General features: G+C 47.2%; 1 protein-coding gene across 1 annotated transcript in view; it reads left to right on the forward strand.

Moving 5' to 3' along the window:
• The window catches only part of gabra3 (gamma-aminobutyric acid type A receptor subunit alpha3), a 67,554-nt gene that overhangs the window by 38,925 nt on the left and 13,474 nt on the right, over positions 1 to 15,155 (forward strand). The window contains exon 5 of the mRNA XM_023844760.2: positions 3,897 to 4,117. Within this exon, the coding sequence (XP_023700528.1) occupies positions 3,897 to 4,117 (221 nt within the window). The remainder of the gene's footprint in view (positions 1 to 3,896; positions 4,118 to 15,155) is intronic.

Genomic DNA, 15,155 nt, shown 5'->3' on the forward strand with positions numbered 1-15,155 from the left:
TTTGTAACCAGTAATCTTCAGCCCTCTCAGTTTTTAAAAAGATGAAACTTTTCTGATAATTTACTTCATAATTTTCCACTGTGCTTTCAACCTCATAATTAACACATAACGTACATGCTGTAATTAACACAGACGAACGCCTGAAATGGATAAACAAAATTTCAAGAACAGGGGAAGGATTTTTTTTTCTTTTTAATGAATAATGATTGAATAATTGAAGATGAAAACATCAAACATATTAAATAATCAGAGAAGCAGCCTGTTTAGGGCACACATAGTATTGATGGATTTGGCACCCTACACATAGTATTTGGTTACATCAACTGCTTGAATATACCAGGGGTGGCTTGTCTATTATGGGTTGCCTCTATAGCTATTGATGTCATAGCCAAATCCGGGCCATGTTATATTCATATCACATTCATAGCTCAGCCATGCTGTGTTCACTTTCGAGCCATATCCGCTCAAGGAAGTTTTACTTACGCAAAAATGTTCTGAAGGCAGAATGAAAAATGATCAGACCAATCAAATTGGACAATGACCAGTCATTGTAGAGGAGGTTGGTCCAAGCAAATGGAGGAGGTGGGACCAAGACATCCGATTGGTTGGTCCCACCTCATCTAGCTGCTTGGACCCACCTCCTCTACAATATAATTGGTTATCTCTCTGAACCAATTTTTTGTTTTTGTTCTGCCAGAACATTTTTGCGTAAGTAAAACTCCCACGAGCACCATATCCTGGCCGCCACGTCAGAACCAAGTCTTTTTAGCGCAGCATTCAATATACAGAGCCAAAGGACTTAGATATTTATGTAATCCTTATGATTATGAAGTTATAAATCAAAGGTTTAGGACACTAAAAACAAGTGGCCTAGATATCAGAAAGCTTAACATTCTTTCTTGAATGTACCGGTATATTTCCCGAGAGGGGAAGACGCAACAGTGACATCCTCAGCTGAAGCTTTTAAAGTGTCTCCCTTTATAGACGCCGGTTATTCAGAGAATCGCTCAGCCTGAGCGTCCTGGAACCCGCCTGAGGGAGAGCGCGTGAGCCCGCCGTATTCCCTCCACCGATGCGTTACTTAGGATTATTCGACCTCACTGATGAATTAGCCGTGTCCTCATCTTAAATTGTTTACTTTTAATCGTCAATTTGTCAGGAAAATCGGAGGCGCCATTCGGTTTTCGTCCGTTTCTGACTGTTCATCGGGATGCAAGAGTATCATAAATGTTGCATGAAACCTGCTGCTGGTTTTAGGCCCAAGGGCACTGGGATGGACTTCCTTATTGCAGAAATGGAGAGAAATGCAGAGTGCAGATGGGGATCCCACACGAATACTGATGGCTCCGCAGTTGCTGTGCAAAAGTCTGAATAAATAAACTTCTAAGCGACGCTTTCACCAGTTTTCAAATTCACTCACCCAGCTTCACTCAGTTCGCTAATTATATTCTTCCAAACAAAGTAAACCTTGATTAGAAACCATGCGAAAAAGGAGTTTTCTCAGGCAGTATATTTGGCTTTCAGATCTCTATTCTTCTATTGCCCTGTTACCACAAGCTTTATTTGTTTATCAGCGTGCCCGATGGCCAGTTAATTCATAACTCTTTTAATCTCTGTTTGATTAGAACGGCTCTTAAAACCAATTGGTTTGAACAACAAAATTATAGCCTGAATACACCATCCTCGCGAGGGGAATCGTCTTCAAAACGAAGCTTAATTTGCTTTAATTTGGAAATTATGCACAGGAATCTATTTGCATCTGGCCCGGGTCCGAAAACATGCGGGTCACGTACAAGGAGGGAGTCACAGTTATAATGTTGAATTACTTCAGATGTTTCTTATCGGTATTGGAGATAAGGAGGGAATCCAGACCCTCTGCAGCTCAGAACAGCTTGGCATCTCCACCCTGGTTTGGGCTGTGAGTCCAGGCAAATAATGGACCAGCAGACCTTCTGGCTTTAAGGTTTCTGTTTTGATTGCATCACCCTTCTTCTTATTACCCAAGGTGCACCTGGTCATTATAAATGTGTAAACAAGTGCACAGGCATGCTGCCGAAAACACGATGACGTCAGCGACACGACAAACGGATCCGTGTTCTGCAGGTGACCGACAAATTAGCACATGAGAAATAACATTCGGCAAGAACTTTTAAGTCGTTGCATTGATCTGAACTCAAGTCTGACAAGGTGTTATGCTGCCTAATTTAAACCAAGATTCATCACCATGAAATCATCTCCCCTTGATATGACAGAAGCTCGGGACTCCGGTTTACAGCTGACACAAGTATTTTCTGAACTAGCTATTACTGATTAAAGTACAGATTCCTTAAACCTGAAACTTCATAAATACCTTGTTAATGGATACAGCAACAGTCACCTCTGCGATTTTAATGGGCAAGCTTCAGATTACAGCTCCTTGTCCTCAACTCCTACAACATCTGCTGGCCCAGAGCAAATTAAACATAAAGAGGATGGTTTTCACGGGGAAAAAAAGCCTACAGTAAAATGATTAATTGAGCCCCTTGGTAGGAATGCTGGTGCAGTAAATGTCCTGGAAAATCTTCTGTGAATGTTTATAGAAAATTTAATTGTGTTTACATATGTATGGGGTCAGCATTGTCTCCCTGACTGTTTGAAAAGAATCAATACAAAATAAGGACTAAAATGGCTTAGGATCCCTCATAATTCACAATATCGTCACAGAATAATTATGATGAGAAAATGATTATGACACGATTTTCCCCTTAATGCTGCAAAGAGGTGGCGTGAAAACCATGAATATATTCTCCGTCTTTGAATGGACCGGCGGAATTAGTTGCAGCCGGGAATAATTTAGCATTCTTTCCTCCCCCGACTTGAATTTCAGGGGAGCAGCTAATCCACAGATTCTGTTATTACTGTGTTTTTTTTTCATCATCCTGTCATGCCTCAGATTTACACATCAAATCGATTCGTTTTCTTCGGCGTACGGAGGTACGGCTGCTGATGGCCGGAACGCCTGTGACAAATTCAATCCGATGTTACACTTTCGAGAAGAAAAAGTCACAAGGGTGCAAAATAATTCTGACAGCCATTATAAAAGTCATATTTTAACGTATCGGAATGGAGTTAAAACATACTGTGGCAAATGGCCTTGCAAAAAGAAAAAAAGAAGACAAACAGAATTAAGAGATAACTGTAACTCTCACCCTACACAGCTTGGTCTGATCAGCCCTGAAAATCTGAGTAATCCCAAGCATCATTAGCCAGATTATACTTCAGGTTGCTACTGTACCCAAACATACATTCATTAAGATAATAGTAATAAAGTTTATTTGCAATATTCTACTTCTCTGCTTCCTGTTCAGTAATTGGAGCATGGGCTCTGTCATCCTTAATTATAATATTTTGTTTTACCTTGGCAGTGTGCTTTAAACAAATACCTGTCAGAAACAGCCTGTGGGAGTTTTACTTACAGAAATGTTAATTCTGAGGGCAAAATTAAAAATGATTGGTTCAAAGAGATACCCAATCAGATTATAGAGGAGGTGGGTCCAGCAAACTAGAGGAGGCAGGACCAAGACATCTGATTAGTCATGTTAGTCCTGCCTCCTCTACTTGCTTGGACCCACCTCCTCCATAATCTGATTGGGTATCTCTTTGAACCAATCATCTTTAATTCTGCCCTCGAAACATTTTTCTGTAAGTAAAACTCCCATGAGCTCAGAAATGACGTGTTCTACCTCAGTTACAGCTATTAAAAGCAGCTTTTTGACCATAAACTGTTTCTGTTGGGTATTAGCTTTCAGGCTATCCCAGAATCCTCAGCATTGAAGTCTGAACTGCTGATCAATATACAGCATTAGGAGACTCAAAATCAAGGGACATTTCAGTCAGCCTCCCCTGCCTCCCCCCAGGAATACACGATCGACGTGTTCTTCCGTCAGAGCTGGAGGGACGAGCGGCTGAAGTTTGACGGCCCCATGCAGGTGCTACCCCTCAACAACCTCCTGGCCAGCAAGATCTGGACGCCTGACACCTTCTTCCACAACGGCAAAAAGTCGGTGGCCCACAACATGACCACGCCCAACAAACTGCTCCGGCTGGTGGACAATGGGACGCTTCTCTACACCATGAGGTGAGGCTCCGCCCCCTCTCCACACCATGAGGTGAGGCTCCACCCCCTCTCCACACCATGAGGTGAGGCTCCGCCCCCTCCCTACACCATGAGGTGAGGCTCCGCCCCCTCCCTACACCATGAGGTGAGGCTCCGCCCCCTCTCTACACCATGAGGTGAGGCTCCGCCCCCTCACCGCTGCATGATTGGCTGCCAGTGGCATGTTAAGGAGGAAATGGAATGGAGGCATCTGAACCATCTAAACCAGTAACAGCAATAACAATGACTGGTGCAGGGAGTATGGGAAAGAGCAAAATGTTTTGACTTCCAAAGCATGAACTCCTTCTTATATTTTTCATGATGCCATAAAAAATACATTTTTTGTTCTTTAGTTCTTAATCCTCAAACTCACACTTATATGTTTTCTTTTGGTTAATACCAAAACATTGTTTCATATTTTTAGTCTTTTCCAAGTCTAGCTCAAGTGCAGGATAATATTTGTGACACAGCTGATTGAAGCAGCATTTACCGTGGGCTGGTTTGAGCTGAAAACCCCACTGAAATGTCAATGTAATCAAGGAGGTCCAAAGAATGGAGCCATCGTCTAACAATGGCAGCAGCTTCAGACGGGCTCAACAAGCAGCTTCTGATTGTTTAGCTTGATGGAGGGGGGTGAAGCGAGAAAGGGTGATTTTAATATAATGTGCTTGAAATCCAGAACGGAGAGAGATAAATGTGAAATAATCAGCGGGGAACGATCTTCCCGGGCAAGCTTTGAAGGAAATGGACGCGTGAAGCCTTCAGAGATATTTGCAGATAAAACAAATTGCACCAGTTCGAGGGTGGGTTTCACTGGGTTAAACGGAACGGGATATAATCCTTCCACTGCAGAAAGACAGTGACCTGACTTGTGTCAGAAGACATGGTGAGAATTATCAGGCGTTCCAAGTCTACCGGAACCCTGTCCTGACGCCACACTGCAATTTCAATACTGTACTGTACTGTACTGATTCCTTATCTATCATACACATCACCGATTACAATTGTTTACAAATCTGAGTATTTTCATACCTTACAGTATCTACTTCTTATACTGTTAACATACTACACACTTGCACTTTCATACTTCAAGGTATACAGTATTGTCTTTTTTATATGAAGTTTTACGAGGTTGTGCCCCTTTATTCTATTCGTTAATCTATTATCATATTATTTGTTATTATTCTATCGCAGTATTTCATTCTATCATTCTATTTTAAACTTGCTGCATCAGCCCTAGGAGTCAGGAGACATTTCTCGTCATAGGTGTACCTCTGTATACTCTATCTATCCATCTTCTGTAAGCACTTATCCTGTTCAGGGTTGTGGGGGGGTTCCGGAGTCGGTCCTGGAGGTTACAGGTGCCAACCCATCGCAGGGAACATACCTCTGTGTACTATAATGACAATAAAGCTGAATTGAATTTAACTGAATTGTAATACAAGACCTCAAGCGGACACACACGCCACAAACAAGCAATGTCTCTAAAATAAAAATTAAAAAGAAACACATCAAACTCCTCCGGCGTACTCGTTTTGCTCCAGGACATTCACCAATTGTAGCGTTTTTAAGATTAATAACGAAAGATTATGTAGAGCTGGACTGCTGTCTCGGAATGTGGTTGTTCAGGTCTGTGTCTTTATGTATTTCTGTGCTGTTCTCCTCTTAGGCCTTGTCCACACGCACACGGCGATTTTTAAAAAGGTAGCTTTGTATTCTGGCCATTCATCCACATGCCAATGGAACAATGGAGCTTTTGTGAAGCCCCATCCAGGGTGAAAATTTTCAGTGTCAATGTGTAAACAGGGAAAGAGTTTTTGGAGTTTTTGGCCATTCGCTGTTTACATTAGCTGTTTTTAGCCTAGCAGAACTGGTAATAAGGCGTCTGATTGGCCGACATGGCTTTGCGGTTAGAGTTATATCACCCCCTACTGGTTTGGCATGCTCTTGACACCCCGTTTTAGCATTTTCATGTGGACAGAGATTTTTTTTATAACAGAGGAGAAAAACAGCTTTTTCGTACGTGTGGATAAGGCCTTAATCCGGTAGCGGTTTCTGGTGAACCCAGTCACATCCTGTCATATGAGGGGACAAAGGGCAGCTTGAGTTGGTGACAGACAATGTACACATTTTTGTCTGTTTTCTTGATCTGGAAATTGATTAAAGACGTCGGACAAGGTATGATTGGCTCTCATGCTAACCTGTGCTCAGAAATGCTTGATAAATGAATTTGTGAATTGATTTTTTTTGTTTGTTCCCTTCATGGGGCCAGGATATGTCTAGGATAATGTCCCCAGCTGCCAGGAATCAATCTCATGAATCCTGCTGCCCAATTTAATACTCTAGACAGGAGTAAGGTAGAGTGGCTGTGGTGGAATGTTACTTCGTACCCACAGAATAGCATTCATAGGAACTTTCCTGCTTCCTATACTTAGAGTGGATCTTGAAAATACAATATACAGTCTATACAGTGTTGAAAATCACAATGTGGGGACTCTCCTGCTTCCTGTGGAATAGTGTGTGTGGGGGCTATAAAATCACAATGTGCGGTCTCTCCTGCTTCCTGTGGAATAGTATGTGTGGGGGCCTTAAAATCACAATGTGGGGTCTCTCCTGCTTCCTGTGGAATAGTGTGTGTGGGGGCTTTAAAATCACAATGTGGGGTCTCTCCTGCTTCCTATGGAATAGTGGGTGTGGGGGCTTTAAAATCACAATGTGGGGTCTCTCCTGCTTCCTGTGGAATAGTGGGTGTGGGGGCTTTAAAATCACAATGTGGGGTCTCTCCTGCTTCCTATGGAATAGTGGGTGTGGGGGCTTTAAAATCACAATGTGGGGTCTCTCCTGCTTCCTGTGGAATAGTGTGTGTGGGGGCTTTAAAATCACAATGTGTGGTCTCTCCTGCTTCCTATGGAATAGTGGGTGTGGGGGCTTTAAAATCACAATGTGGGGTCTCTCCTGCTTCCTGTGGAATAGTGGGTGTGGGGGCTTGAAAATCACAATGTGGGGTCTCTCCTGCTTCCTGTGGAATAGTGGGTGTGGGGGCTTGAAAATCACAATGTGGGGTCTCTCCTGCTTCCTGTGGAATAGTGGGTGTGGGGGCTTGAAAATTACAATATGGGGTCTTTCTTACTTTCCAAATCCATAGAATAGCCTACAGTACATATATTCTTGAAAGCCAACGTGGGGCTGCTTTCTGTAGAATAGTGTATATAAAGTCTTGAAGGCACAACACAGGATCTTTCTTGCTCCCTGTGTTCCTGAAATAGGCTACTTATGATCTTGAAAGGAGGAATGTGTGGGATCATTATTGCTTCCTGTACTCACAGAATAGCACCCATACAGCCTTGACAGGCACAACGTGGGGTCTTGAGGCCAGCAGGTGACAGTCGCGGTTGATTAATCTAATGCGATCAGCTTTTCATTAACGTGGCAGGTTAGCAAATAATGGAGGGGGGGGGGGGGGATAAGTGAGCATGTTAATGACTGTTGATTAATGAAAATGGTGGGAAATTACAATGCTTTAGGCTCATTGGCCCTGCAGGACCAAGGAACAAAGGGGGAGGAGGCACGAGAACGCAGTGCATTATGGGTAATATATTGGACACTATTAGCTCTGTTGCTTAAATAATTAATCTGATTTGCTGCTGGCCTATAAGTACCTTATACTGTCTGGTTTAACTCCCCAGATGTGGCAAGGGGGATTGGGGATGCATTGTGGGTACTGTGAAATTACCACAGTGTTACGCCATAATGGGCGCATCCACCATTCTTATTGTCAAAATATGGGCCTGCTTCTTCCGTGTTATGACATTATGGTCTGAGTCTAAGCGCTAATTGTGTTTGCATGCATCCCTAAAATATTAAAGAAGCAGTTCAGCCAGTGCAGTGTCATTATAGACCAATCAGACTGGCACCGAAGCGCTTAACTCGGAATACGTACGAGATTTTACTTTAATGAAAGCCTCTCCCTGGAATACGAAGACAGCAAGTTGGAATAAACTTTGCCTCTGCAGTTCATTTTCTTCGCAGAAAAGGTGAAGGCAGGGAAGAAGCCGGACTCTCTGACTGTGTGTAAAGTGATGTTTGCAGCAGATCGTGTGGGGAACGACCACAACAACGTGGATGTTCGAGACTGGCCCAAGCACCGCACGCAGCTCCATAAATAAAAGATGCATCGCACCAAGACTCTCCACACGCGGCGGCGCTGATTCCCGATGATTGCTTCCTCAAAGAAGACCCTCAGCTTTGACATGCAGCACCATCAAAGCACTTCATTGCTCACGCGGAGGTGAATTGCGGCACTGAGAGTAGGTGGGCGGGATGCTGCATCCTGCCAAGGGAACAAAGATCCTTTCAGCCACAGCTGCTGGTTCAGGGTCAGCTTATGAGGTTTTTTTTTTTTCGTTTTTTAATGTCAGGCGGTTTTGATCACAGGCACCCAACAGGTCAGGAACCCAGAGCCCAGGCCTAGAGGTCCACGCGCCCGGTTGTCGTGGCGACGGCGGCGCATTTGCGGCCGTCAGGATGTGTGCCCACGCCCTGTCATTTATTTGCCCGTTCATCTCCGAGCGATAACCTTTTGGCAGCTTTCCGGTTCTTTTTGGGGCACCTCGAATCAAAGTGGTTACTGCTAACGCGCACCAAGTTCCTGGGGGGGGGGGGGGTGTGTTGCTTGTGATTTGCTCACGTTCTATACTCCTTTGTCATGCTATGTCCATGCGCAGACACGGTTCTCCTGGTCAGGTTCCCCTGTGGGCTTTAAGCAAGAACCATGCTGTGTTTCCGTGAGGAGCCCCCCCCCCCCCCCACCACCACCACTTTCAGGCATGTTTGTCACATGATTAGCTATTGTTGGGAGGTGGGGGGGGGGTTAACCTAGGCGGCTAATTTGTTGTCACTGCAGTCATGGAACAGAAGCAGTGTACGTATGATGCGACATACACGGAGAGCGAGAGCGGCCGGCGGCCAAAAGCGATCGCAGCAAACACACGCAGAGGGGGGCGAGGGGGAATGCAGAGCGCGGTTTGATCTGTCCTTGGGGGGGGGGGGGTGGTGTATCTGTCAGAGGAGCGTTCCAGCTGCCCCCCCCCCCGTCTGGCACCGCCAAGGACCTCGATGGCCTCTTCCGCAGCGGCGCGTGTTGCTTAATATGGACCATATTCTGTGTCTGTTGTTGTCAGCCATTTGTCAAGGAGCTTGCTTCGTCACCCTGTCACCACCCCCCCCCCCCACCATATGCACAGCCTGGGTCTGCCTCCCACTACCAACCCTCCCCCCACAGCCCCCCGCCCGCCTCGTCTCTGCCACCGCCGCCGAAAGCCGCACTTAATCAGCTGCCTGAGAATGATGTGTTTACAGCCCGTATTGTTGCTGGCATCCATCTCGTGCTTCTCCATTGTTGTGAAACGGCGCAGTAACCAGGAGCAGCTGTTATTGCGTTTGGCGGATTCCTGCTTCCATTTTAAGTCTCTACGGTTATCCGTCAAGGCCACGAGCCTCAACCCCCCCCCCCCCCCCAGGAGCACCCAACCGACCAGATTGATGGTTATAATAAAGCGACAGGAAGGCTAATCGCTTAGCTCTCCGTCCACAGTAAGCACCACACCCGAACTCTTCTCCGGAACCTTCCAGAACTGCCACAACGATTCTGTGTGGAACGCTATGACTTCGTATATACTATACCCTTTATCAATATAACGTACTTCTGAGTGTATTGGCACACGCGCCGTTGACCTGTGAAAACTACTTTGATACGATAAAATGCCGTTCAAAAACCCTAAATGCGTGACGTGAAAAGTAATAGTGTCCGAGAATGTTAACGTACGAATCTAATATCATACCAGGGTGACAGATAACAGAGACAGGAAAAGTAAAGACAAATTGATGCCTCGTGATTAACTTAATAAGTGGGCATGTTCAAAAGCCTCTTAAAAATTCCGCTGCTGATTTGCTAATCCGGAGCGATGTGTCCGGACACTCGTACCCATTGGTTGACATGACGCGAGTCCAAAAGGCTCCCATGGTGTCTCCCCCAGCCAGAACCTCTTCCTCAGACCTCCAGAGTTCTAAACACCCCGCGGCTTTGTCGCATGCAGGCTCCGGTGTCCTGGGCAACACGTGTAAACCGCTTGTACCAGCGTTTATTTTTCTGAAGCTCGGATCGCACGGGTCCTTGTCCGCACGGCCCGCGTCCGGATCCTCATGGGGGCAGCGCCGGCCCGGTCTGGCCGCTGCCCAGCTCTTGGCGCCGGGCCGCTCAGGGTCGGATTTAATTGCGAGCCCGTCGCTCGCGGCTGCCAAAGACCCCTTGCCCTTATCGACGTCTCTCCGTTCATGAGGACAGGAGTCACTGGAAGGGATTACTGAAGATGGGATCGCGCTGTTGTGGGGGGGGGGGGGGGGCAGACGTAGGTGCCGTCTGGGCTACATGTATAGCATATGACCCCCCTAACACAGCGTCGCACACTTCAGTTAACAGCAGACTGGCTGCCGTGGGGATTAGCTCCGGATGTGGCTCAGAATCGCGCCGGTTATCCGACGAAGGCTGTCTGCGCTCATCATTAAAATGAGGCCGCAGGCTCTCCTTAGGCTGCCTTCGCATCACGACGAAGATACAAGTTGCCCCACCCCCTCCCCCTTCATTAGGCTTTAAGAACAAACCCCGTCTGTCAGTTTCAAACTCGGCCGCCAGCCTGTCCTCCCGCCAAGCGAGCTGCCCCCATTTAATGCAGCACTCCCCCCCCCCCCACCCGCAGTCTAATTCGCAAAATAAATCACGGCGACGCTGAGCGGTATTCTCCAACCCGAACTGCTCTCGACATCCTCGTTTTGGTTGATTCTAAACATTGGGCGCCCTTCCTCTCGGGCTGTCACAAGCCGGCGTGGAAATTCGAGAGCCAGACGATAGAAATGATCGGTGCCGCATGCGGCGAAGCCCTCAAAGTGCTGCCCGCAGTTTGCCGGGCTCCGGCTCGGAGATAAAGGAGGTTCCCGAAATCCGTTGCTCGCCGACAAGTCACCTAGAGATAAAAGCTCGCTTCCCCTGTTTCGGTTCTTATGCCGTAATGAGGAATACACCGGCCAGAGACGTAAAGAGCAGAGATAAGGCTGAGTGAATGGCGGACGCTCGCTGTATAGCTGTTAAATTCGGCACACTGTGCCTTTTTGAGGGATGGCAGCGTGGCAGACAATCACTGTGGATGCTGAATCACCCAGCCGGATGCACAGTCTGGGCTCAACCAGTTTGGCGCTGTTTTCTAAGGGTTGGGAATGAATGAGCTTATGGCGGACAGCTCTGGGGCCTGCAGAGGCATTAGGCGTCTTTAAATTTGCCTGAAGGTTTCTGCTGATTAGGGGAAAACGTTTTTTGTTTGTTTTGTTATGTTTTTAGGAGATGTAGCAGCCGTTCACTGCGAGCTTAAGGGAGAGCCCAAATCTGATCCACGTTTGCCTGAATGAGAGGTGACATCCACCGGGGAGAAGACGTTAGACGCCATGGTCTCCGCCGTGGAGCAAAGTGGCTCCCCTTCGTCACAATTTTTGAACAGACTGGGCGGGGGGGGGGGGAGGTAGAGCTCATGAATATCTGACTGGACGCTTGCCACCGGTTCTGTACTGTCCCGGCTTATTCCTGCACCTGCCGCGGTGCCGAGACATCCAGGGGTGACACAAGATGGATAATTAGGTCTCCATAAAGGCAGCCCGGTAAACAGGCTGAAACCAGCCTCCAGAGCATGTCGGAAACGTGACGACTCATTTTGGCTCTCCGGCGGGCACCAGAATGATTTATATGATTTACGCTTTGCCTCTTCCCGATCCGTCCCGGATAACGCAAACTCCGTGTCTCTTCCGTAAATGCCCTGCTTCTGATCCCATCTTGAATACCAAGTGAATCCATTGGGATTGTTTGCTGGAACTCTGATAAAACCACCAGACATTTAAGTGGACGTGACTGTAAATGTTATATCTTCTAAAAAAATGAAAAAAATTGTAACCCTCCTATAGTTAAAAAACCCACCTGCTACCTAAAACGACGATGGCATTTTCAAATCAGCCAGCAGCCAAGCACTTCCAAAAGCTCATATATTTAATTATCTGTGGTTACTGTGAGTACAAAATGTGATCGTATGTATTTGCGGTTTATCTGTGGAGTCCTTTGAAGAATCTTTGAAAATGTTGGTTTTGAAATCCAAAGGCTTCTGACAGTTAAATATTCTCCCCGGGTCGATGTGGTTCCTGGTGAAAGCCAAACTTTAATATCGAAAAACAAATTCCAAGGATGGCTGACCTTTCGCGATGTCCTTTGTGGGACGGTAACGTCTGCTGTCATGTGGTGGAGTTCGTTTGCCCTCACTTGCAGCCCGGAATCCTTCCGCCCTTTTCGCCGCGGCTCGTTGCTCGATCGGTTCATGTTCGCCCTCGTCGGATTAATGCGCTCCGTTTTAGCAGACGCTCACGACTCGCCGTATCATGTGACCTTTAACATGGCTTCCCTCGCTCCAGACGCGTCTGTGCGCGTTTCCGTGGAGTCGTCGGGACTGTGAGCCAGCACGGCAGGTCGCCATGGAAACTCGACCTTCACCTAACGGCTTTGAGTTTGTCGTCAACGGGTTGGGATTGCCGTCGGTTCTCGCTGTTGCCCCCCCCATGTTCCCTGTTGGCCCTTTCTGATCGTGTGAATTTGTCACCACCGATGGGCCAGGGTCTACTGGAAATCCAGTATGTGGCCAATTTCCGTTCGAGGCATTTTGCTTTGAATATTTCGCTGAGGTTCGGACTGCTGAAGCAAACTGAAAATAAGGCTGTTGTCTTGGTTTCCAAAGCGACGAGACCTTAACGCCACCGAGGCTACACACCCACCCCACCATGGTCCAATGGTTGTCCTGATTGTAGGATTGGTGTTGGGTTAAGACAAGGTCAAAGTGGCTCCACGCAGCTGCTAGGGACGTCACCGACCAACCATCACTGCACTGTCACCGGGCGGCCCGTGGGGAATTGTGATCGGAGATCTGGCGCTATTTGGTTTTATAAACAAAGCTCTTCAACAAAGGTGTTTGCCTCAAGTAAACAGCACGCCAAACCTGGTTCCCTGGCCTAAAAACAGTTTTCTGTGAGTCTCCCGCATATTTTCACTTTAGATGGAAATTTCTCAAACGACATCTTCAAAAGAGTATTTTCTGCAATGATGATAAGAGTAATAGTACTACTGAATTAGCTACCTTTGATGTAGAATGTGTATCAAATTTAGTGTCCAAAAAAAGGTCCCTTGAGAATTGTAGTTTTAAAATGGGCATATTAAGGCACAATGCAACCCTAATTGAATAAAGGGTTATTGAAAATTCATGGATGGATGGATGGATGGGAGGGTGGGTGGTTTAGTAGGTTAATACTGATGTCTGGACCAGATCAACAACACTTCATGACCTTGACTTTGGCCTTGAAATTTGCAACGGCGATTCTTCACCTTCTTTGCCATTTCATTGCCATTTATAGCCTGTTGTCGATGCGGCCTGACAAATGCGACCTCAGGGGCCACGCTTTGTGTCATAGGGCCCTCGTGTCATTTGTCTGTCCTCCGGCGAAGCTTTGGGACCACGGGGTCTTTTATTCCTCGCACTCTAAAACCTGACAGCTCTCTCTTTAATCCTGTCAAATATCATTGTGCTCAGAGGCTGCTCTGGGCGTGAGAGCTGGTCGTTCGTCATGTGCAGCGGTTTCCAGGTACGGTGATAAAGTTGATGAATGATCAACCTGCAATTGATGGTGGCATCCCCTATTGGTCAAAGAGGTTCTTTGCTTCCGCCCAGTGAAGAATATCTCCCCAATGGCCAGATCAGAGGTCAGATAAGTATTTTTTTCTTCAGATAAAGTGTGATATGCGCTTTTGGGAGCACTTCACGAGCTTGCTGAGGACTGTGACAGGGTCCTCTCTTACAGGTGGAGGGACAGCACCACCTGTATGGTCGTGTTTACCTTCGGTTGCAATAAGAGGAGGTTGTGTGGCAGGTCACGACCCCATGTTTGCTAGGTCACATCTCAGGGACCCTGAGTTACCAGTTTTACCACCAAATATTTAAGTGGATAGAAAGGGACAGACAAGCTAAGAAATGGGGCGGAGTCCTCAAATTGGGGGGGGGGGGGGGGGGGTCGGGGGTGACGTGATGCACTCGAGTCAGGTAGAGGAGTCGAGATCGATGGAGTCATTAAAGGGGAGGCGCACATCCGATCCCCCCAGCCCCCATGAGGAGCCCACAGAGTGCTGTTAATTAACGTCGGCTGTGGAGCTCTCCTCTTTCTCCCCAGAGCAGTTCGTTCGTGAAGCCAAGGACATTGTAAATATCGTGTCATGCGACTGGCTGAAAACACAAAGTACTTTGCCTCATTAAGTGCTTCAGCCTGACGTCGGAGAGGGTTGAGGGCAGGGGGCAGAGCCAATCGGCCCAAGGAAACGGCCACATCACTGGCTGATTCTCTTCCTCCTAACATTTTGCCGTACGGTCAACCGTAATACTTACTGGTCATCAGCTACAGCCCAAGAGAAGGCAATGATACGGGATGATGGTGAGGGAGATGAGTGTCACAGCACGCGAGCGGAGATGGAGGACGTACTCGGAGACTGTCACCAGGGGCTCCAGGTCTGACCCACAGAGATAATCCGGACAGCGGGATCACACGCTCGGGTGGGTCAGTAATGAATCAGTCGGATGAACTGGTAAAGACGGAGATTGTTTTTTTTTTTTATAGAAATCTGTTGCAATGCGGGAGCGTCTGTCCGATCTGGCGGGTGACAGGAAGAGCGAGACTCACTGACCGTGAAACTGACGAGTTGCAGTCAACACAGCTGCGGCAGCCAAGCATGCCCACCATCCCCGCCCCCCCCCACTCCCCCCACCCGCCGTTCTGACACTCCAGAGTAATCTCTGTGTACAACAGCGCCTCCATTGGCTGGGGGGAAACACTGCATTTGGGTGGGTTAGGGAGGGATGCAAAAAAATGTGCTGATATCGGAGTTGGGGATTGC

Source organism: Paramormyrops kingsleyae, chromosome 24 (assembly GCF_048594095.1).
Source record: "Paramormyrops kingsleyae isolate MSU_618 chromosome 24, PKINGS_0.4, whole genome shotgun sequence".
Classification (NCBI taxonomy): domain Eukaryota; kingdom Metazoa; phylum Chordata; class Actinopteri; order Osteoglossiformes; family Mormyridae; genus Paramormyrops; species Paramormyrops kingsleyae.